This window comes from Lissotriton vulgaris, chromosome 4_1, assembly GCF_964263255.1.
Source record: "Lissotriton vulgaris chromosome 4_1, aLisVul1.2, whole genome shotgun sequence".
NCBI classification, from domain to species: Eukaryota; Metazoa; Chordata; class Amphibia; order Caudata; family Salamandridae; genus Lissotriton; species Lissotriton vulgaris.
Window position 1 is genome coordinate 2,087,016,193 of NC_141691.1, and position 23,724 is coordinate 2,087,039,916.

The 23,724-nt window shown below is 42.2% G+C and overlaps 1 protein-coding gene across 1 annotated transcript in view; it reads right to left on the reverse strand.

Moving 5' to 3' along the window:
- Window positions 1-23,724, reverse strand: part of LOC147725090 (uncharacterized) — a 191,743-nt gene that overhangs the window by 12,167 nt on the left and 155,852 nt on the right. The window contains exons 5-6 of the mRNA XM_086918167.1: window positions 19,955-20,197; window positions 6,782-6,941 (exon numbers count right to left, since the gene is read on the reverse strand). Of these exons, the coding sequence (XP_086774293.1) occupies window positions 6,782-6,941; window positions 19,955-20,197 (403 nt within the window). The remainder of the gene's footprint in view (window positions 1-6,781; window positions 6,942-19,954; window positions 20,198-23,724) is intronic.

Here is a 23,724-nt window from a genome sequence, read left to right on the forward strand (position 1 = left end):
GATAGTGCTTTCAATTTAAAACAGAAGTTATTCATTGTTGTTACAAGGACTAGATCCATGTCATGTAAGAACATATTGTGAGAAGTATGGGCATTCTCTGGCTTGTCTTTGAAGAAAAGTTTGTAAAAGTGTTTTTTATCAGTTGAGGATGTTAGCAGTAGGTCATTCAGAAATGCGGAAGTGTGTGAGGAAAGTGTACTATGTAAAAAGTCCTTCATTATTTTTAAGTGAGCTGAGTACAAGTCTTTAATATACTTCTTTATTAGTTGTTCAAAAAATGTGTGATGATATTGAAATGCAATATTTTTGTTCACAGACGCAGTTCATAGAAAGTGAAAGTTTGACAATTACAGATGTTGGAGGAGATGGGAAAGTGATTAGCACTGATCAGTTTGAAGAAGAAATTGGAAGGTTTAATGTGGTGAAGTCTGAAATACAAAACTATGGTGGCGTTTGTTGTCAACGTACTGATTATAAAAGTCAAAGTAGGAATGTTGATTTGTATCTAAAAAGTGAAAAGGAAAACAATGGTAAGTGGGTAGAATTTGCAATTCACTTGTTGGTGGAAGGTCAATTTGAGTTAGGTAGTGATCAATTAGAAGAGAACAAAATGCCTTTTAGAGCAGTATATAATAACTCAGAATTGGTAGCTATTCCGGAGGAACTGGCAGATTTGAATACATATGAATCTGTTCTAATTCAATGAGTTCATTCTTTTCAAACTATAATTCGATGGAGCCTAACACAGGTAAACTGCCAGCAACAGACTTGCAAAGAGGTTTGAAGGAAGAGTGGTGTAGTTACCTTTGGATTTTAGGAAACATATTGAAACTATTGCTGGAGTGAAAGAGGAACATTAGGTAGTAGTCATTCTAGGAAATGGTGTAGTAACAAAAAGTTGGAAAATATGGCAAGAATTTGTGGGTGTTAATAAAGTTAAAATGGATACCTTATATCTTATAGGGAACAATATTTATTACAAAACTGTAAATGTGGGTGAACAGATAATACGTTTAGAAGATTAATCTTGTTGACCGATATTCTGAAGCTGCACTTGTACACGTTGATCATTATACCGTCCATCTTCTCTTGTAGGAAATAGCTGTGAAAAATAATGACCTTCAAGGTTTTCTCCCATACACTCATTGGAGTTCCCTGTAATTTTTTCATTTCAAATTACTCAATGCTGCTTCCTATTACTTCTTTTGAATACAAAAGATATAAGGTGTAATGTTCATAAATATCTTCAGGCCTTGACTTGTCCACTTTCTCAATTTGATCACTTGAAATTTCAGATTATATTCTGAAGATCCTAGATTTTGCATTTTATACATATTTCACCTTTTGTTTGAAAGTGATGTGTCTTCTCTGTTGTTTGCAGTGAACCACATACTTAAAAGTAAAGTTTATCAATAAGTTCTTTCTGCGAAAGAATTTGTGGTGAAAGTTCAAGGAAGAGATGAAAATTTAGAAGGACACTTAATCAATTTGATGGCATGTCAACATGGAACAAATGAGTATTGGTTTTGTCGTCATGAGGAACTCAAGTGTATGTTACGGAACTTAGGTACAAGAACATGGTTTGTCAGACTTAGCTGTGCAGAGTATGTATGGGAAGATTTGCTTGACTTTCTAAGAGAAGCAAATTCCAATATGAAAAATATTGAAATAAAGACTTGTGTTCATTGGATCCTGTAAATGTGCACAGATATTTTAATGATAGGTTTCAACCTATGATGTCTTTTATCTGCAACAAAAAGAATACACCTCTTGGAGAGGTTACCTATTTCTTTTGGAGAAAGGAGTATCAAGCAAGAGGTCCACCTCATATACATATGCTAATATGGATCAAGGATGAACCTAAATTTGGAAATGATTCTGATGAATCAGTATTGTCTTTCCTTGAATAGTATGTGACATGTGAGATACCAAGAGAAGAAGGAGATAGAAGCTTGAGATAGCAAGTTTTACGTTTGCAACAGAATCATGGATTAGTCGATGGGTGGACGGCAGTGAATCATGGGTTTACATTTTTTTCGTCCCCACACAAAAAGTTTGTTCGGCTGGACAATATTATTTTACCTCTTTGTTGACTGTGGGTGCTAAGTTACAGGTGTGTCCCCGCAATTCATTGGATCATGGACATGTGGTTATGGATCTTGTCAGCTTTAGTTTGCCAAGGGAGTAGCGATCCTTTACATTTAATAAAAAACTTCTAAGCGATGAGGAATATATTTATAATATTCGAACCTGGTTTACATTGTTTCTGGAGAGTAACAGAGGATCAGCTACCCAACCAATGATCTTGGATTCTTTGAAAGCTGGGCTAAGGGGTGAAACACTTAGTTATGGTTGGGCTAAGCAGAAAATACAGAAAAAACAAATGCTGTGTTTACTTGAGTAACTAAATAAGGCTGAATGTGAACTTATACAAGTGGTTAGAGCGAATTTGGATAGTAAGAAGTGTGGCTCACTGGTTAGAGCAGGCAGACCCTGAAGCAGAGGTCAGACCCGGGACCAGGGTTCGATTCCCGACGCTGCAGGGTGTTGAGCTCAAATGTCCACGGACTCGACAATTCTCGCTTCGGTGCCTGACCTAATCATGGGTTCACACTCAGCAACTCTGGGCATTAAGCTTGCTTAATCTCCACAACGGCCCCCCCGCGGCGGGATGCCTGGCTTTCACCTTGGGAATGCCCTGTAGGGGCTATCTCGCAGGGAAAAACCAGGACGGGTTCCCAAGGCAAGCGCGGAGATACCCCTTCGGGGGTCGATTCTGGCACTATATAAGAAATATAATAATAATAATAAAGAAGTGCAAGCTAAGATGGCCTGTTGTAAGGCTAGGATCAATGGAGTACGGAGTCAAGAAATAGCTACTCAGTTTAAAATATCTAAGGCAGAAACATATGAATATGGGAAGGCAACTGGAATATGTTTAGCTCAAATATTGCGGGGTAGACAAGCATCCCAGCGAATAGAAATTTTGGAGGATGCTAAAGGGGGCACAGCTGAGACTATGGAAGGCATAATGGAGGTACTTCACTTGTATTATAAAGAATTATATACTCCGGATCATGTGGAACAGGGTACTATAGACGGTACCTCCTCAATTTTGATTTAACTGAGATAGGGTTAGGTGAATGGGAAGAGCTAGAGGCTCCTATTACTATGCTAGAACTTCAGACAGCATTAGATGGACTAGCGTTAGGGAAAGTGGCAGGGACGGATAAACTTCCCTGGAGTTCTATTGGATAATCTTTTCAATTATTAAGGATGATATGCTGGTCATGTTTTTAGAAGCTCAGTGTGGGAACCCCACACCATCTTGGGACAATGTCAATATAGTAATTTTTTTAAAGAAGGACAAGTCTCCCGGGGTTGTATAGACCAATATCTTTAATAAATACTGATAGCTAGGTGTATTCGAAAATCCTCGCAACTCGGTTAGCACAAGTTATATCACCATTGGTATCTCGGCATCAGCATGGCTTCTTCCCCGGCAAGAGCACTGTAAATCATATACTCAGGGTAATTGCGCTGCTAGACTACGCTACTACATGTCAAAAACACATAGGTATTATTTTTTTTAGATGGTGAAAAACCATTTGACCATGTATCGTGGTCGTTTTGGTGGGCTGTAATGTGAAAGATGGGGTTTGGTCACCAATTTTTGCTAGCGCTACAGACTATGTACAAATGGCTGCAAGCTGAAATTTGTACAATGGGGAAGGAGTCATCTTTTGTATACAAAACTAGGGCCACCCGGCAGGGATGCCCCTGTTCGCCTTTACTCTTTGCTATTTATATCAACCAACTGTTGCAAATATTGGAGACCACCAATGGTATACAGTCGATGGCAGTGGGGCAACATCAAGAATGTGTTCTTGCTTGTGCGGATGATATAGCGGTAGTAACACTGACCCAGTGCAATCACTAAGGGATTTTGGGAATCAGACTCAGCAGTATGGGGAAGTTGCCGGTTACAAGTTAAACATCTCTAAAACCCAGGTTGTTTGTACCGAGGTACTTTGTCCTGGCGAAGTCGGTGTCACACCGGAAGCAAGATATTTGGGAGTAAATATCAGGATGTCACTCCAGGAGATAGTTGAAGTGAATTGAGCAGACAAACTAGCTTCAGCGAAAAGTCAGTTGGAAAAGGTAGAATGTCTTCATTTATCAATGGTTGGACGATGCGATGTTTTGAAAATGTGTATACTCCCCCGGGTAATGTACTAGTTTAGGACAGTACCGCTAGAGTTGACAAAAGTACAATTAACGTAGCTTCAGTCTATTGCAGATAGGTTTATATGGGGATGGAAGAGAAATCGGCGTGCTTCAAAATATATGATGCTTCCATTGGCACGTGATGGATGGGGGTTGCCGAACTTTGCTTTTTATTATCTAGTTTGCCTTTTGCAGAATATGCAGTATCTGGTGGTTTGGGATGAAGTAAGGCCATTTGAAGCTCCTAACATATATTAGATGTTGTTGGGGACTCAGGCGAGTGAGGCCTTGCTTAAGTTTTACAAACCAAGCTATTTAAAAAAAATCAATTTAAAATTGCCTCTGCTGTATATATGGCATTGAAGTTGATACGCAAAATTGTATCCATACATCGGATTGGCCACTATACGCCTTTTAACTCCATAGAAATATTTCCGCTGGTGTTTTGGGACACAAAGATGGCTACTTGGAAGGGCAATGGGATATGACGTCTAGGGGCTATGTATTGGGCTGGGATAATTATTCAGTTTTCAAAATTTCTAAGTATGTTTTTTTTCAAAGATTTGCAAATTCGTGATTTTATTAATAAACATTGCAGATATATGTCTATAACAACCAATGATTTATTAGAGGCATTGTCTAAAAGAGCTAAGATTGGGGCACTGTACGACATATTACGGGCGACACAGCGGGATGACATTGAGATGCATAAGGCAAAACGGAGGGATAGTTTAGGTAATTATGGCTCAAATGTGCAATCATAAATAGATATGGCTAGTAAAGTTATACTGACGGCAAATTTATGCACCTAATACTATAAAACTCTGTTTATTGTATACCATACACTGGTCAAGATGATGATGTGGGGGGGTACACGACGGGACATGTTTCAGATGTCATGCAGAGAAATCAGATTTGTACATATATTCTTTAGTTGTACAGTTTTAAAACAATTGCTAGCTGGCATCTCAGAATTTCTATCGCAAGCTACGGGGGTCGATGTCCGTATTTCTAGAGAGAATATGTCAGTAGGTGTGGGTGAGGATATTGAACCCACGCAGATTTGCTATGCTTTTCGATATTTTACCTATGGCTTCTATGTGGTTGCAATCAGAGGCACCATCATATGAAATGTGTCGTGCCAAGTTTCATAATGTGTTTAATCTTGAATTTTGCTTGTATCGCATAAAATCTTTGCAGAAGAAACAACTAGGGTTTCAAATCTGACAGCGTATGTTACACTATATGGAGATGTCGATTTGAAATGTAGCTGCTTTGATTATCTCCGTTATTTTTTTATTTGCATTTTTTTGCTTTAATGTGATTTACGTTTTGGTGCTTTTACATATAATTGCGTAATATTCCTACAAATATGATTTAATTGGCTGATTTTCAAATGCTATTTGCTATGAACTGAATAGTAAATAAATGTATTAAAAAAAACACAAAATCAAACACTCAATTAAAAAAATAAAAAGTACTAAAATATTAAATTGTAAAATGAATATTTATCTTTCACAAACATTATAATTTGTAAATATCTTATATAAGAAAATGTAAGAATATTTTACTTTTTAAACATTATTCTGCTTAAATTTTTTAATTTGTTTCATGTATATGATATTTAATATTTGTAAAATTTGTATTTAAATGTCATACCATTCATATGTAGTTTAGGTAATTACGAAATATAATTTATAAAAATTATTAATGTAAAAAAATAAATATTAAATAAAACAAGGGTGGCGGTCACATCCTAATCTGCACGGAGGGACCGCCGCTGCCCCTGCGGACGGTCCCTCCTACTCTAGGGTGGCGGACGCAGGTCCATCCTCCATCCTAATGAGCCCTTAATTAACATTTACAAATTATATTACATACAACTATATTTGCTAAACTGACATTTTTCATACCAATATTATAAACATGTCTTAAAAGAATAGTTTTATCTTCAAATGTACTCTTGTTGATATTTTTACATGCCGATATTCTTGACACAATATGTTTGTATTCCATAGGTTTTTTTCCTATATTTTGTCCAAACACCCTTAAGACATAGTCTTCTACCAGGTGTTTTGCTTAAGGGTTATATCGCATAAAATTTCAATTCCAGTAAAGTTACTACCAACTAACCAATTACACAACGTGAGACATTTGAGTATTAGTTGAGGTGGTGGAGTACCTACCTCAAGTAATAATCTAAATTCTTGTCAGGGTGAACTACTAAAGTCACCAAATAGACCTGAGCTTGTTTCCTGGTAGTGCAGTCAGGCTTAGCTTGAAGGAAAATATGTATGCAGTACCAAACTGTAGTAAAGTCATGACACAACACAATAAAAACCCAAACTCAGTTTAGAAAAATAAAGAATATGTTGATTTTGTTTGAACATTCATGTATCTTGCTGTACTCAGACACACTCCTCACTGAGAAATATCCCACCGTTCATGCCAGTAACTCACTGACTGTGCTCACACCTGCTTATAGTGGGGCTCATGCATCTGCTTGTTTAAAAACAATTTACATTATTTTTCTGCATCAACCCTCATCACTTACCTGGCAGGTGTTTGAGGGTGTGATTGGGCACAGGGACACATCACACTTCAGATATACTTTAGACTGGTCTTTAAAGATGAAGGTCTCTATCTCAAACATGACTTGCAGGGACTGACCATTTTGAATCACATGTACGTTCAAGTCCTGGGTCACTGCACAGCTGCAAAGAGAAGAGCATTGTGAAGGTACAATTAAAAGACTGCTTATAAAGCACAACACCCCTTAAGGCAGCTGACCCACGATGTGTGCTTAATTGCCCTACAAGGGCACTGGGTGAGATGTCCATCTTGTACAGATATTGTGTAAGTGTATGAAAATGAAAGAGATTTTCAGTCCTTTTTATAAAATCAAAACTGATGTCTAACAAAGTAATTAGTTCTCAGGATGGGTTTTCCATTTTTTATTAGTGACATGAATATGAGATTAATTGCTTCTGAATCATGTATAAACAAATTTCACTTTCCATTTTTCTAGTTCTACTTTAATAGCAAAAGGGGACCTAAAGCCAGCTTGTGTGTTAACAATCATTCTTTTAATGTGTTGCTCCTTCAGGGTTTATAAATAGCATTGATGGGGTTCTGTAGTCAGTTGGGCTTATGGGGCTGCCAGTAAAAGCACTGTTGCAGCTTGCCTTCAATTCCACTGTGTTTAAATGAGTCTCACCAGAGTGGGGAGACACAGAGGCTCCTATCCGGTTAGAATCTGAGATACTGATTGCCCAGGGTGATGTCACTATTGCATCAGCATCTAAGGCCCACTGGAAATGTAGCCCCATGCGTATGTGTTACCATGACAGTTTGTTTCATAATTCAAAGGCCAAATCGTGGCATGCTACAAGGAGCAGGCAATGTAATTGACATTGGTTATTGAGGCCTTACTGTAAGGAGGATAGAATATAAGGGGAGAAAAGTTTGGAGATCAGGGTACTAATCAATGAGTGAAGGAAGAGAAAACCTGATCAGTTCCTAATATTTTAGCAACATATTTCACACACAAGGGGGTACAGGGATGACTTAAATTCCAGAATTGCATTTACCAAGCTCCACAGGGCCACCTAGTGGTAAATGTGCAATAATGCAAGGCAGCACAATTTGCTACTTGGTGCTACCCTGCCACAGCAGGAGTTCCATAGGTGGAACGTGGGTGTTCCCATGTTCCCACCAATGGATGTTGGTGCATTCCTAGATTTACCATTAGTAGTACTCCTGGAAACGTGTCAAAATACTACACCTCCACATTGGAAGCGTAATGAGAAGAAATATGTTTATTTCTCCTTTCCAAGGAAGAGGAAAAAGCCTCAGACAATTGTTTTTGTGCAGGAAGGTGTCCGTTCCTGCATAAAACAAATCCTGCCCACAACGCAGGCACCCTGGCACCATGGTGCAAAGGTACCTGCATTGACGCTCGCAGCAGTTTGTGCACCAGCACAGACAGAGAGCAGGAATTTGCTGAATAATAATACATATTGCAAATTCCTACCCACTCTCTTTCATGCAGCTCTGGGCAGGAAGTTGACTATTCAATATATGCCCCATAATGTATACAAAAATCATTGAAAATAGGAGTAGACACTCATAAATATTATAATCAAAAAAGGCCAAGTACATACTATCAGTCAAAACAGTGTAGGTAAATGTTAAAACAAGAGGTTACCCTGGGGCCAGGTTGAGTTTCCTGAGGTTCTGAACCAGAGGCAAACCATATAAATGGAAGAGGAAGTCTGGATACCTCCCTGTATGTGAAGGAGTTATGTTGGTGACAGCATCACCCATGAGATGTTTTTATTGAGTCCAACTATATGGGTCCTGGGTCTTGAGTCCATACACCCACTGCTGTTCTTTCAGTAAGAGAAAGCCAACTTAAATCAGGAATAGTTTAATTCATTCAGGGTTTTCAATTACCGCCCCCTCATTATGTTCCCATTGTGCCCTTGTTCCAAAAAGTCTGTAGTGAGTTAGATAGTAGTGCAGTGACAATGTATGTTGAGTCGATTTCCCATGATAGGTATCTTGACCTTGTGTATAGTCATGCATATCATCATCGTTGAGCAGTCAATGGAATAGAACTCCTTCCTCTATGTCAACTTCATTGACTGCAATAATCCATTCAACATAATGGACAGAGGGACCCATTAGTGGCTTCTCCGCTACTATGGTGTACTAGATAAACTCATAAGAATCATTAGGAACTTTAACGAGGGAATGACCTGCTAGATAGTCCATGGAGGACAACTCACAGAAACCTTGAAAGTGAGGAGCGGCGTCCATCAGGGTTGTTTTCTCTTGCCTTTTCTCTGATTGTTGGCAATGAACTGGATGATGAATACATCCACAGCAAGAAAAATAAAGGAGATCCAGTGAACACCTTGCACACAGATCGATGACCTGGACTTTTCAGATGACCTTTCCCGCCTCTTATATACCCTTCAGTGGATGTAAGAGAAGACTGCACTCATCATATAAAAAAACACTAGTAAAGCGCAAGGGCAAACTTAAGGAAACGACCTGGGAGGATCTCTTAGATCCCAGTACCCTGAATAATAGCGAGAAATTTTGGGGCATAGTCAACAGATCACCGTTCGACACTGATGGGGTACCCGAAATTGGCACCAATATCCCGGAACATGAATGGGTACTGCACTTCAGCTCCATATTTAAGGCCAACCCTCCACAATTAGGCCTGTACGAGAATGGGCAGGGGGCAATACGACCACATTTTTCCCCAAAGGAAATTGAGAGAGGAATCTCAGGGCTGACAAGTAATAAAGCACCAGGCCCTGACGCAATGCCCCCTGATCTTTATAAGTCAAACATGGCATTATGGGCGCTGGTCCTTACATCAGTACTTAATGCAGCAGCAACTTTGGGCTGTCCTGGATCTTGGGGAACATCCACGATTGCCCCAGTCTTCAAGAAGGGAGACCAGAACTGTCCGACTTGCTACAGACCGATCTCCCTGATCGATTCTGTGGTCAAAGTCATGGGATGGGTGGTTTTGAATAGATTGTCTATATGGGCGGGGGAAAACTGGATCATATCAGAAATTCATTATGGGTTCCGCCCTGGCAATTCCACGCTAGCGCAATGCCTAAATCTTTACATGGTCCTTGGAAAGTATATCATGGCCCGCCGGGGTGCCATCTGCAAGGCGTTCATGGATCTCTCCCCTGGATTTAATAGAGGATATCCCATGTATAACCTGACATTATGTCGCAGCAATACTGGTTTTGTATCATTATTTTTCTTTACTTACACTGTATATATCAGCAGCAGCAAAGACAATTGTCTACTCTTGTTGAAGAACCCATCCTGAAAGTCTTAAAAGTAAAACTAGTTTCCACTCTTAACTACGGCCACCTAGTCTTCCTTGGAGCCTTCACCAAGTTCCTTACAAACCACTAAATTTCTCCATACAGGAAGGTTCTAGGCATCCCACATTAGGCCAGGAAAGCAAGAGTAAGGTTGTAGCTGGGACTCACCCTTCCGGACATTACCTGTTCAGGGGGCATTTTAAAATACTATATTAGCACCCTGCGTGCTACAGCAACCTCTCTGAAATTTCAAATTAAAACAATCTTAGAAGAAGGTGGATCTCCATGGCAGGTTCAGTTGGCAGCAGCCATAAAATTGTTAGAAATAGACATTCAATACATGCACAACTTAAACATTCCTGTAGCTGCATGGAAAAGATCAGTGAATATGCAGGTCAAGAAAATATCCCATGAAAGAGACCTAGAAGGCTTAAACCATCAATCCAATTTCTCATCGCTGGACACGTCCTACATAATGGGAAATCTTCAGCCTTACTTTGAGCAAGTACTGACAGTCGACTTTGTAGTTACCACCGCTGTTCCCAACAAGCTGCGCGGGTGAGCGCGCGCGCATGGAAGTCACCCTTAGCGCGCAGGGTGCTTAATTTAGCGCGCACTCCCACAACGCCGTTCGCACCGCCGCTTTTAAAATGCGAGCGGTGCGAAAAAGTGCCATTTCCTCATTGCGGGTGATTAAGAAAAAGAAAAGCAGTCTCAAACACAGCGTGTGCTTTAGCACACGCTGTGTTTGACACTCTGCATTACTTTTCTTACACTGCACAGCTGAGGGGCTGATTGTGAACCTTTAGTATTCATGTTAATTGTAGCCCCCGGTGCGCTGCAATTTACACGAATACTAATTCAAAGGACCTACAATCAGCCCGCAACTGTGCCCTGTAATCGTCACTGTGCACTACTTCAGGGCTGTTTGTGATCCTTTGTGTTGCGTTGCCTTCCTCCAGCTCTCCTGTCCTGTGTAAGGGAGAGACGAACGATCATCAAGACCATTAGTATAGAGATAACACAGATGACTGAATGTAGCTCACACGGACAGAAAAAATTACCAAGACTTTGCAAAAAGTTATTGCTAGAGAAGCATCTGGGCTTTCAAAAATATTTTTGAAATGGTTAAAACGGGCTGACCCACATTGATCCATGTTTTTTTCTACTATAGTGTGCATAATAAAATGCGAATGACAAACATAACAGGCCATTGTGAAGAGAGTAGGTTGAAAGTCCTTATAAAAATAGTATATATATATATATATATATATATATATATATATATATATATATATATATATATATATATATATATTTTAGTAAAAATGGAAAGGCCTCGGTTAACAACCGCACTAAAACCAGGGACAGGCAGGCACCAGGGAGCGGGGACAGACAACAGGGAGAAGGGACGGGGAGCAGGGACGGACACCAGGAAACAGGCACAGACATCGGGGAGCAGGGACCGACACTAGTAAGCAGGCACAGACACCGGGAAGCAGGCACAGACATCGGGGAGCAGGCACAGACATCGGGGAGCAGGGACAGACACCGGGAGCAGGGACAGACACCGGGGAGCAGGCACAGTCACCAGGGAGCAGGGACAGACACCAAGGAGCAGGGACAGACACCAGGAAGCATGCACAGACACCAGGGAGCAGGGACAGACACCAGGAAGCAGGGACAGACACCAGGGACAGGCACCGACATCGGGGAGCAGGGACAGACACCAGGGAGCAGGGACAGACTCCAGGGACAGGCACAGACACCAGGGAGCAGGGCCAGACACCAGGAAGCAGGGTCAGACACCAGGGAGCAGGGACAGACACCAGGGAGCAGGGACAGACACCAGGGAGCAGGGACAGACACCAGGGAGCAGGGACAGACACCAGGGAGCAGGGACAGACACCAGGGAGCAGGCACACACACCAGGGAGCAGGGACACACACCAGGAAGCAGGAACCGACACCAGGAAGCAGGGACAGACACCAGGGACAGGCACCGACATCAGGGAGCAGGGACAGACACCAGGGAGCAGGGACAGACACCAGGGAGCAGGGACAGACACCAGGGAGCAGGGACAGACACCAGGAAGCAGGGACAGACACCAGGGACAGGCACCGACATCGGGGAGCAGGCACAGACACCAGGGAGCAGGCACAGACACCAGGAAGCAGGGACAGACACCAGGGAGCAGGGTCAGACACCAGGGAGCAGGGTCCTTAAGACCCTTAACGTGGCACTGTATGTGTGGAAATGCACCATCTTTTCAGATTTTTAAGCAAAATTTTGGAGTGATATTTGGCGCTGCACCCACACACGGTCTGGTTCCCGGCGCACATAGCCATGGCTGCAGCGCACAGAGACCCTCCACTGCCGCACACAGAGGAAAATAATTAGAGGGAACATTGGTTACCACCATGAATCCTTACTCCATCTGTTCTGCTGTAGCCCAAAGGTACCTAGCGAGCGGCACCGACTGGTACTTCCCAATTGCAAGTCTCACAGTCTTGTAAGATACAAATAGGCATCAGTCTTGTGTTTCTCTGCTAATACAGCTCAAACAGTTTAATTTGGACCGCACTGACACAGAAAATTGAGTTACAAAAATATACCAACCGGCTTGCAAGCAAGCGTGACTTGGACAAACTCCCCTCTAAGTTTTATGCACCTGCCAGTTTGGATATCAGTTTTTAATGTTTTCCTCCCTTCTAGTTTGTAGCAATTTGTGTGGAATTTTAACTCTTTTTCCATTTTATATTGATAGTATATTTTAACGATTTTCAGTAATTGAACAATCAAGCTTATTACCACTACCATTAGAATTGAAAAAAGGAAGCCAGTATACTTCATTTTGTGTAGTTTTTTGTAGTATTAAACACATAGAATAATCTCCTTCATAAAACCTCTTTTTTCATGATAGAGCGGAAAGGAAAGAACAGAGAAGCTCTATAGGCTGCCATTATGTGTCTTTGAAAATAGAAGCTGTGTCTTTACGAATCCAGCGACCACCAGTATCCAATCATGCCCAGCCAGTGGCAGTTACTTCAGTTCATTTTTCCAGCTCCTGCTTTAAGGACCCCGGAACTCTGAGCTGTACCAATTTGATGTTTTTCTTCAGAAATTCATTTCTGAATTAAGCTAATAACTACTTCACTTAATGTATTTGGTCTTCCTCTTTGTTTTTCTGACAGAAAGTTTGCAGTTTATCGCTGAAAAATACCAGTGTCCAGAATCTGGTAGAAAGAAGGCCAAGACCGATCCTTACAGAGTGTACTTAATTTATCTTCCTGCTTCTCATGTTCCTGATTCCTGTTCCATCTGTAAAACCTTCTCTAAGCGTACTCTGTATGACAGAGAAAAGATCAGGCTTCAGGGAGCAGAAGAGCAAAAAAAAAACAGCAGGCCAAGTCTTCAGGTGGGAGTTCAGAGTGAGGAGAGGGTCAATCCTCTACCAGGGCTCTGTCTTCAGCCTCTGGGGGTTCCCTGGCAAAGAAGGACTGCAAAACGGTGCCTTTTGACTATACATGGAAATCCCCTATGAGAAAACCAAAGAATCACTGACCATGGGGCCCTATGAGGAATTGCTTAAAAATAGATGGTCCAGTGCATTGTGAGGAAAGTATTCCTGACCTCCAGCAGGCTTCAGGCAGCTACAATTTTTCCCAGACCTCCGGACATTCAAATGTCATCTTTCTGGACTTACCTTTACAAAGAATGGTTGGTGACCATTCGATTACCACCCCTTTACTCGACGCTGCAACAAAAGGGAACCATGTAACACCTTCAGTGGACCACAGCATCCGTTTTCTGCCCTGAACCATCTAAGAGGTAAACCCAGTGCTCACATGGCTCCCACTTCAGCAGCAAGGAGACCCAAGACAACCCTGCACCCAGGCATTTTGCGCCAGATAACATTGAACTGACTGTTATGGCTTTGTTCTGGAACCCACGTTGCCTTAACCCTCTGGGGGTTCCATATAACTCGACCTACAAGTGACCGAGTTTCACCAGTGCTTATTGTACTAGCGCTTTTTCCCAATGCTAAAGTCCGGTTGTAGGCATCCAACTGTGTTCATTTTAGTATCTAAAAATATATTCAAATATGCCTCATTTTAATGAATTGGTGTCAGATTTCTTTTGATTTACAAAAAGGGGGTGGTGATGAACAGAGTGTCTGAGTTAAACAGACCACTCTTACCCAGTCCAAAGATCAGGGCTTGATCCATCACCGTTATTTATCTCACTGCCCCATCCCAGCTCAGAACCTGGCTATATGCAAATCAGTCTGTCCCTGGCCCAGTGCATCATGGGAACAGGGCAGACTAAACTACCAAGCCAATTCTTCACCAGAAAGGAGACAAGCTACCGGGGACCGGTTTCTGGCATTTCAGCCTTCTTCGGCCCGGCTTGCTTGAATCCTGATGGAGCAGTGAGAAAGGGACTCATGTCTGAGTATACCCTGCCACACCTATAGTGGCCAAAAACGATTTACAAAAAGGGGGTGGTGATGAACAGAGTGTCTGAGTTAAACAGACCACTCTTACCCAGATTTCTTTTGAGACATGTCAATTACTTATATCATTGTACTCCAAAATCCTAACACATGTTCCTCTAGTAAAGCCTAGATGCTACTTGCCACATTAGGACATAATACTCCACTTTCCTACACCTGGTATTAAAATCAGAGTCAGAGTCTCTGTCACAATCAAGGTAACTTTCTTGAAGCATAAAATGATATCCGACAGCAAGAAGCTCACAGGAGAATTATAAACTGATGAAAGTTACAGAAGGTTTCTGAGCACGACAATGTTCCAAGGAATACTACTTTCCAAACTACTCCAGGTGGGGTGTGCAAATAAACTTGTCTTTACTACTGGGAAAACTGAACACTGTCAGCATTGCAATTTTAGACCCACACATGGTCTGGTCTCTGTCTCTGGGACTAATGTCAAAACTGGCTCCTAATCCAGTCCTTTTCGAGGAGCGTTAATAAACGCACACTCCTTGCCTAAACATAAAATGAAAATTACTTTGATTATTCAAACTCTTAACTTAGACTGCCTCTTTGTCACTGAGATATGGGCCAGGGAGATCTCTGGTCCAGAACTGGCAGATGGTGTCCCACCTGGCTATATCATTCTCAGATTTGACCGCCTTGACCGTAGAGGTTTCAGACTGGCCTTGGTAGCTCAGAGTACTCTTAGATGCACTCTGTGCATGATGGATGGTAAGTCTGGCTCACCACTGGAGGTAGTTTTGTTTGGGATTAAGCTATCCAAAAATTATAACTTCTCAGGACTCCTTGTATACCGCCTGCTTGGCCCTATAACCAGGTTTACAGAGTCATGGTGTAAAATATTGGAATAATTTGTTACCTACCCTCATCTTACCATACTATGGGATTTTAATTCTCATCTAGAAAACAAACAAGATAAAGATTTAGCGTTCCTCATTGAGCTCATGATATCTCTGGGATTTGAGCAAATACATCTCCAACCCACAACGCCAGCCACACTCTGGTTGACATTTTCACCAACCAACCACAACAATTTAGGGATAGAGGCTGTTCAGCCTCTCAGCTGGGTGGATCATTGGTTAATTGAATTTAGAGTCTGTACCACCCTTCCCATTACCAGGAAGGAGAGCTCTATTCTGAGGACCTTTCGTTATAGGGGTCTGAACAAGCTCACAGCTACTAAATGGGAGGCTGCTTTGTGTCCAACCTGGGAGAGGAATCATACTCTGCTCCCCTCCATGGCGGAGGGTTTCCAAAACTGGGATAACAAGATTCTTGATATTGCTGCCCCTTTTAAAAACATCATCACTCAAAGATCCATCAGTCCCATGGTTCTCAGAAGAGCTCAGATCCCTGAGGCAGGAGTGCTGCAGGCAAGAACGTAAATGGCGTAGGGACCCCTGTTCTAGGGAAAAGGCTAAGCAGAAATCCCTTCTACAGAAATACAAATATGCAACTTTACAAGCCAAATCCTGCATCTTTACAGAAAAGATTCTATCTAGTATGCTCTTCGGAGTCATCAAGGAGGCCTCTGAGCCACCAGAAAATCAGTCGCTAACCCCCTCCCAAGATTTTTGTGATAGCGTAGCTACCTGCTTTCAAGACAAGGTCCTCATTATCTTCCAGGAGTTTAGTCCTACTAAAACTGAAGATCCTAAGGCCAAAGAGGTTTCTCAGGCGCCAGAGTGGCATTTCTGCCCTCTTTCCTCAGCCCAGCATCCAAATGATGCTGTGGAGACTACTCAGGACAATGAGAAGCTTACCCTTCCTGCCTTCCCTCAAACTACTGCTCAGCAACCAAAGATCTTCTAATGGGCCTTAAATCCAGTGCACCCTCAGACCCCTGTATGCCCTCCTTACTTACATAGGTTCCGGACCCTGTAGCCCATTTCCTGTGCCAGGTTATCAACAGTATTCTATCCAGGAACTACACAGACATGTAGAAGGAGACTATTGTGTCGTCACTCCCAAAAGAAATTCCGAACCCTAGGAGCTGAAAAATTATCGCACAAAATCAAGTCAAGTCAAGTCAAATATACCTTTATTACAGCCAACATGGCCGAGAAAGTGCAAGAATTTACAGCATATTATTTAAAAAAATGTCAGAAAATTGTTTTAAAAAACATTAAAAGAGGAGAAACTATGAAGTATATACAATTTAAAAATAGATAAAACGTGTTAGTTAAAAAATAGAATCAAAGTTATATCTTCCTCCCAAAATCTTTACATAGCAGCATGAGATTTAATTTCAAAGTGCATGATGCAATATAAAAAAATTATTAGCTTTTAGTTGCCCTCCCTTATTGGACTTTTCCATCCACCCAGAACCAGATAGTAAAAATGAAGGAACAATAGCTAATTCTTAGCTGCCAAGACATTTGGAGATTTAAGAAAGATCCTTCTTGTGCACCACATTGAGAACAGAAACCCCTCCACAGAATAGACAATTGGGGTGCTGGGGTCACATTTTAGTATCCTGACTGTTTCAACACAGGACCCCCCTGCCTAGATTTCTACATATCTGGGCTAACCATCTCCTTCTCATTTTGCTATACCCCGGGCATGCAAAAAAGACATGAAGCTCATATTTCCCAGGATGATCACAAGCGGGGCACCTGGACTCGTTTTGCGGTTTCCATTTGAAGGTCAAACAACGCAGAGGTAGAACTCCAAATCTATACTGCAGATAGAGTTTCCTAGCTGCCGTAGGTTTAATTAAGTCAAGAACTCTTTCAAAGGCGGGGCTGTCCTTAATTTCCTGGAAGGTTAGGGTTGTTTTGCATAAGTTGGAATTAGAATGTAACAAGGCCATTCTATAGTTCTTGTAAGTAATTTTTAGTTGTTTTTTAGAAACGTGGGAGCAAGCTACCTCCAGGTCACACCAGCATTCCCCCAAACCCATACCAACTAATAGAGGTTTAATGTGGGAGAACCAAGGAAGCCTAGCAGCGCCCCTAATTTCAAGAACTTCAGACAGTTCCTCTCTGTTGGTGATGAGTTCCGGAGTCGACCTTAAGCGACGCCAATATAGGAGGAGTCTAAGGCATAACACTGCCTCCAGTTCCATTAAACCCAGATCTAAACGGAGAGGGACTAGAGGGGTGCTGCGCGGTAAGTTAAAGAGGTTCCTGATGTATTGGTTCTCTATCTGCAGTAAGGACTTGGGCCTACAGTGTCCCCACAATTCTGCTCCATACAATGCACCCCCGGAAGCCTGGACCTTATAAATTTCCAGTGCTGGGCTGACAGCGCTTTTATTAGAATTATTGTAAACCTTCAAAATTCCCCCTGTAGACTGAGCTAGTTTTAGTGTTGATTTCCCTATGTGTGCCCCCCAATCCATTGTCTCAGTGATTGCGATGCCTAGATACGTAAATGATGTTACTCTTTCTAAGGGTAAATTATTTAATAAAGGGTTTAGACGAGTGCTCTTGGGTTTGTTGAAAACCATAAATTTTGTTTTCTGGAGGTTGATCTCAAGCCCTCTATCCTCACCAAACAGTTGAAATTTGTCCAACACCCTTTGAAGCCCCATGGGGTATTTAGATACCAGGAGCGTATCGTCGGCAAACATCATCACCAAGATTTTTTTTTAAGCTAGTTTGGAGGCATCTAGCTCTTTTTCCTCTGTCAACACTTTGATCAGATCATTTATATAAAGGCTGAATAGTGTTGGAGCAAGTACGCAACCTTGGCACACACCCCGTTCAATCGGTATCACGGCCGATAAATTGCCATCCTTACCAAATCTTATCTGCGCAAAGTTGTTTTCATGCAGGCATTGTATAAGGTGTACAAGGTATGCCGGGACCTCCTGCTGCAGTAAGACAGACCATAGTTTTGACCTGGGCACTAGGTCAAAAGCTGACCTCAGATCAACAAATATCAGGTACAAGCTTCCCCTCTCAAGGCAAACCGTCTCCAATGGAGTAGCTGGAGTCTTAAGACCTGATCTAGAGTAGACAATTTTTCCCTAAACCCGGCCTGGAGCGGAGAGAGAACGCTCTCATCGTCCATCCAGGATTGGAGTCTCAGTAATAGGACTCGTGCGAAGATCTTTTGTGGGAAGTCTATCAGACTAATTGGTCTGTAGTTACTTGGAAAGCCCTTTTTAAAAATGGGAATTATTTCTGCCCCTTTCCAACTTATAGGGATTTTCATGCCCGACAAGATTGCATTAAAAATAAGCCACAGATAGTGGGCCCAAATTTCTGTCTCGCTCCTGAAGAGGTCCCCGGGAATTTTGTCTAAACCAGGGGCTTTACCTGGGGCTAATTTCTCTATTGCAGCCTTTACTTCCTGCATGGTAATGTTAGGAGCCTGGATATCATCCCAAGGGTCATCGCATCGGGGGGACTCTGTGTTCTCTGTGTCCTCTGTGTCTTTGTATAAAGATTCATAGTGTACCCGCCAGACCTCTTCTCCCAGGGTCGGTTCAATTGCTTTTCCGGGTGCCGAGAAGCCCATGTTTACAATTCCCCAGAAAGATCTCATATACCTTTCCCCAAGAGAAGTTTTTAATGAATCCCAGTTTTCCATTTCCCACCTGTGTTTAGCTCCGTGGACAGCCTCTTTGTAGGCCCTTCTATGAATTTTTATTTGAGTACAATCATTTGATTTAATTGAGGCCACCAGTGAGCTTTTAGCTTTCTGGCAAAGTGAATTATACCATGGGTGGGGCGCGGGCCTGCTGGGTTTAGTTGGTTTACTTGGGAAGAAGAACTCTAATATTATTTTCTTTAATTTTTCGAGATTTTTCTCGATCGCCTGGTAGTGAGAAATCCTGCTTAATGGTGTAGTTAGATTTAACATTACTATTTTGGAAATGCTACTTTTAGAAAGTGGGCATTTCTCTGTGCTTACAACTAGTCTTTTTGCAATCTGACTCCAATCCCCGGCTAGGGCAGAGTGACAGCGGCACTTTGTGCATACTTTCTGGACAGCAGTTCACACTTTACATTTGTATAGGCTGTGTCCTGCCCTCACATAAAGGGATGATTTACCTTCATGAAGTCACCATCATATATATCAGCAATATTATCTCACTCAGTCACACTTTCCTTCTAAGTTCATGCTTTCTACTTCCATTATAAAACTCATTGTTCTTGGTTAATATTTACATACTCGCATTTGTTGCACTTGCCTTCCTTTTACTGTCATTGTATTTCTCCTTTAATCACTTGTTCAACATTTTTCCTCTTTTTTTTAATCCAGAACATTCACTACTGAAACTCAGGTTATTGCAATCAAACTGTAATGCCCACATTGCAATGGGCATAGGCAGTGAATTTGTTATTGAAGAAGAAGAAGACAGGTGGATCAGTATTGAGAAATGGTCACTCACCCGCCTGCAATGAGTTCAACGCTGGGATCAGCCGGGTTGTTGCTAGGGGCAGCTACACATCTCTCTGCCCTTAATGTAAATTTGTCTCCATCAGGGAATGTAGTTAAAATACCAATGTAAAGTGGTGTGCCCACTGTCAGGGTGTCGTCTTCTGTGAGTGGATCAGTAAAGGAATTAGACTTGAAGGCAGCCATGGTGGCAGTAGTTGGTCCAGAGCCATTCACTGATGGTAGAGTAGCTATGCTGGACATAGAAAAAAAGAGATTTCAGGATACATACAAGAGAGTTTATGCAAATTTCATGAAGAGATTTATGATTTATTCATTTGAATTATTGATTAACCAACCCAGAGTGTTATTTGCTTTTGTTCTTAAAAAAGTAGCTTGAGGACAACTTACGTGACTATAGATGATGCACCTAATTCAGGGGAGTTACAGACCCTGAGTTATTTCAAGGGACATTTTTGTGCTGATTTTAACAAAAAGGCAAGGGAAGTCATGCATGTGAGGTTTAAAAGAACTGTGCTGTTCTCAATGGAATTTATGAAACATAAGACCAGATCACACAACATATTAGACTGTTGCATTTAGATGTCCTTGCTGCACACATTATTATGAAACTAGTTCTTCACCAGGGGATTTTTTCTCATATTCATCAAAGGCAGGATATTTCTGAGCATGTGCAAGATAAAGGAACACACACATATAAAGATAGTTTCTCGTATTTTTAACCCAATCAATAAACGAAAACATACTTTAACAGCTAAATTTTATGTTTATATTTCAATCCACTTAGAGAAAATATTACAATAGCAATGCAATTGGCTGAGAAATACTACTCAAAATATGACAAGTAGCACAAAATAAAAAAAACATTAAGTGGTGTTGCAATGTAAATAGTACACCTAGCACAAAACACAACTGTCCCTTTTAAGATTGCTAGACTCCACTGCTTTTCAATTATGACCGGCAGGATGATCATTGTCAATTACCTATCATGACCTGCAGGGTGATAGTTCGGCAGTAGCTTGTTTTCAGCACAAGTGTTAGACCAATCAGCCTCGGGATGATTTTCCCCCTAACTTTTTGCCCCCGTGCCCCCAATTTTGAGGAATTTGTTTTGTTGGCCCAAGGACTGTCAGTACCTTGTCATTGCCAACCAGTGCTAAAGTGCATGCACTCTCTCCCCTAATTATGGTTGGCTTGATTGCCCTATGCACAATTGGCATATTTCATATATTTATGATACCTTTGTAGAGTGCACTACATGTGCCAATGGCATATACATTAAATGCTACTAGTGGGCCTACTGCACTGATTGTGCCACCCAGACAAGTAAAACTTTAAGTTGGAATGGCAGTGAAGGTCAGGCTACTGTGAGTCCGCCAAGATCATCTATCGAAATGCTCTGAAATAACTCCACAACCTGATTAGGTTATCTAGAAGGGAGTACCTGGCTGATTGCATTTACAAGGCTGACAAATCTACTAAAGACGTGTTCTAAGTGGTCAACTCCTTCCTCAAACCCAGAGCTGTAGAGACCTCTGTGCAACCTTCACTCTCTCTGTGCAAAAGTATCTCCGTCTTCTTCAACGATAAAATTCAGGAAGTGTACAAATCATTCTCAGTTTCCGTCGGGGACCGAGAAATTTGACAATAAGGAATCACGAGTTACCGAGCCGCACTTACGGAGTTTACCACTATCTCCCAACAGGACGCCCTAGCAGATCGGTTAAGATGTAAGTCAGGGGCACCTGATGATCCTTGCCCCCCAAACTTTGGAATGTGTTGGCTTACTCCCTGTCGCACACTCTGATGCGCATCTGGAACTCTTCCCTGACGTCTGGCACTTTTACAGATATCTGGAAACAGGCTACTCTCCTCCGGCTTAGGAAAACACCGAATGGGCATCCTGGGGATCTGACCAATTCCAGGCCCATCTCTTTGCTGCCTGCACCTGCAAACATGTTGGAAAAATTGATGCAGCGGCAAATCTCCAGCTTTATCAAGAGGGAGGGCATCTTACACGATACCCAATCTGGCTTCAGGTCGGGATTGAGTAGAGGAGACAGCCCTCCTGGAGGTGGCTGAGATTGTTAGACATAATGAAGAGAACAAGGGTACCCCATTAGTAGGAACAGGGGTCATAAGTGTAGTTGAAAGAACAAAGGTCTTAGAGAGGCCACAGAGGTCCTCAGGGGGCCTGGGCTACTATTATTTAAAGTGTAGCTTACATTTAGTTTTAGTAATGAAGAGGGAGTCCAGGTAGGACCGTAAAAACAATGTATGCAGGGACACAATGTTGTATGAATGACATTGCTTTTATTGATATCATAAACGGAGAATCATCCACTATTAAGTAGCTAGTCCTGGTGCTCACACATATACAGCGAAAAGTGCGTGAAGTGATAGGTGCTGGGGATTTTAAAATTAACAACATTGTACAAAACTCCAAAAGTAATATGCTATGTTAGAGGAGTTTTGGTGTTGAGAGTCGACGGCATTTCGATCTCCCTATTAAGAGATCATCATCAGGACGAAAAGACGTGTGAGATAGTAGGATGTGGAAGCGAGCGGTCCACAGTTTCGATCATGCTTATGGGCTGGATATCCAGTATTCAATCAAGGAAACCTTGCATTCAATCAGCGGGGGCAATTGTAAGAGAAAACGGGGAGCAGATCCGGGCCGGGTTTCCATGGATTCAATCAGGCTATTCCAGACTGCCGAGTGGGGTGTGTAGTTCGCTGAGATGGAGTGGATCCTGGTAGTTGAGATGCAAGCAACAACCACCTACTGGTACTCAAGGAGGCAAGGGCCGGTGAGTCAGGCGGTAGATTCAGGGGTATCCACGATGGTGGTGCTCCTGAATCTGTCGGTGGCATTTGTCACCATCCACCACACCTTGCTGTCTGAGAGACTGCAAGAAATGGGCATTGGAGGCACGGTTCTGGCCTGGTTGAAATCCTACCTGGATAATTGCATATTGAAGGTTGCACTCCAACCATTAATGTCTAAGCCAAAACAGCTCTGGTGTGGAGTCTGCCAGGGGTCAGCACTGAGCCCTCTCCTGTTAACCCCTTCGATGCGGGTGACGGAACCATTCCGTCATCAGTCACGGTTGAGCTGTGCTGATGACGGAATGGTTCAGTCACAACCACACCAGCGATTGGAATGTTCAGCACAGCGCTGAAATTCCAGCCACACGGATGTGGTTAAATCTGTACCTGGCTCCATTGTTCACCCTGATAGTCAGCTGAGGGGTAATAGTGATCTCCTATGTGGATGACACCCAGTTGGTCTTCACTTTTAAAGAACAGACCAAGGTCCCCTTTCAGAGTTTCAAGGGGTGCCTGAAAGACAAACTAAAGCTCAACGCCGGAAAGACATAGGTGCTATTATTCAGGAAAGAGCCACCCCTTCCTCCGGATCTCTAGTGGCCTAAAGAAATGGGTCCCCCACCCTCCCCGGAAGATTGAAGAGAAAACCTGGGCATGAAGTGAAAGGCTGACCTCTCATTTTCTGCTCAGATAGGTCAGGTGACAGCTACCTGCTTCTGTAAACTGAGTCATTTGATAACATTTCTGCATCTGCTGCCTGAGGAGTGTCGGAAAAGCATAGTACATGCCTTAGTGACATCCAGGCTGGAGTATGCTAACAGCCTTTACCGGGGTCAGCCTAAGTACCAGATTAAGCGACTGCAGATGGTGCAAAATGCGACTGCGAGACTGATCAGTCTCACCGCATCTAAAAGCACTCAATGTGGCCAAAAG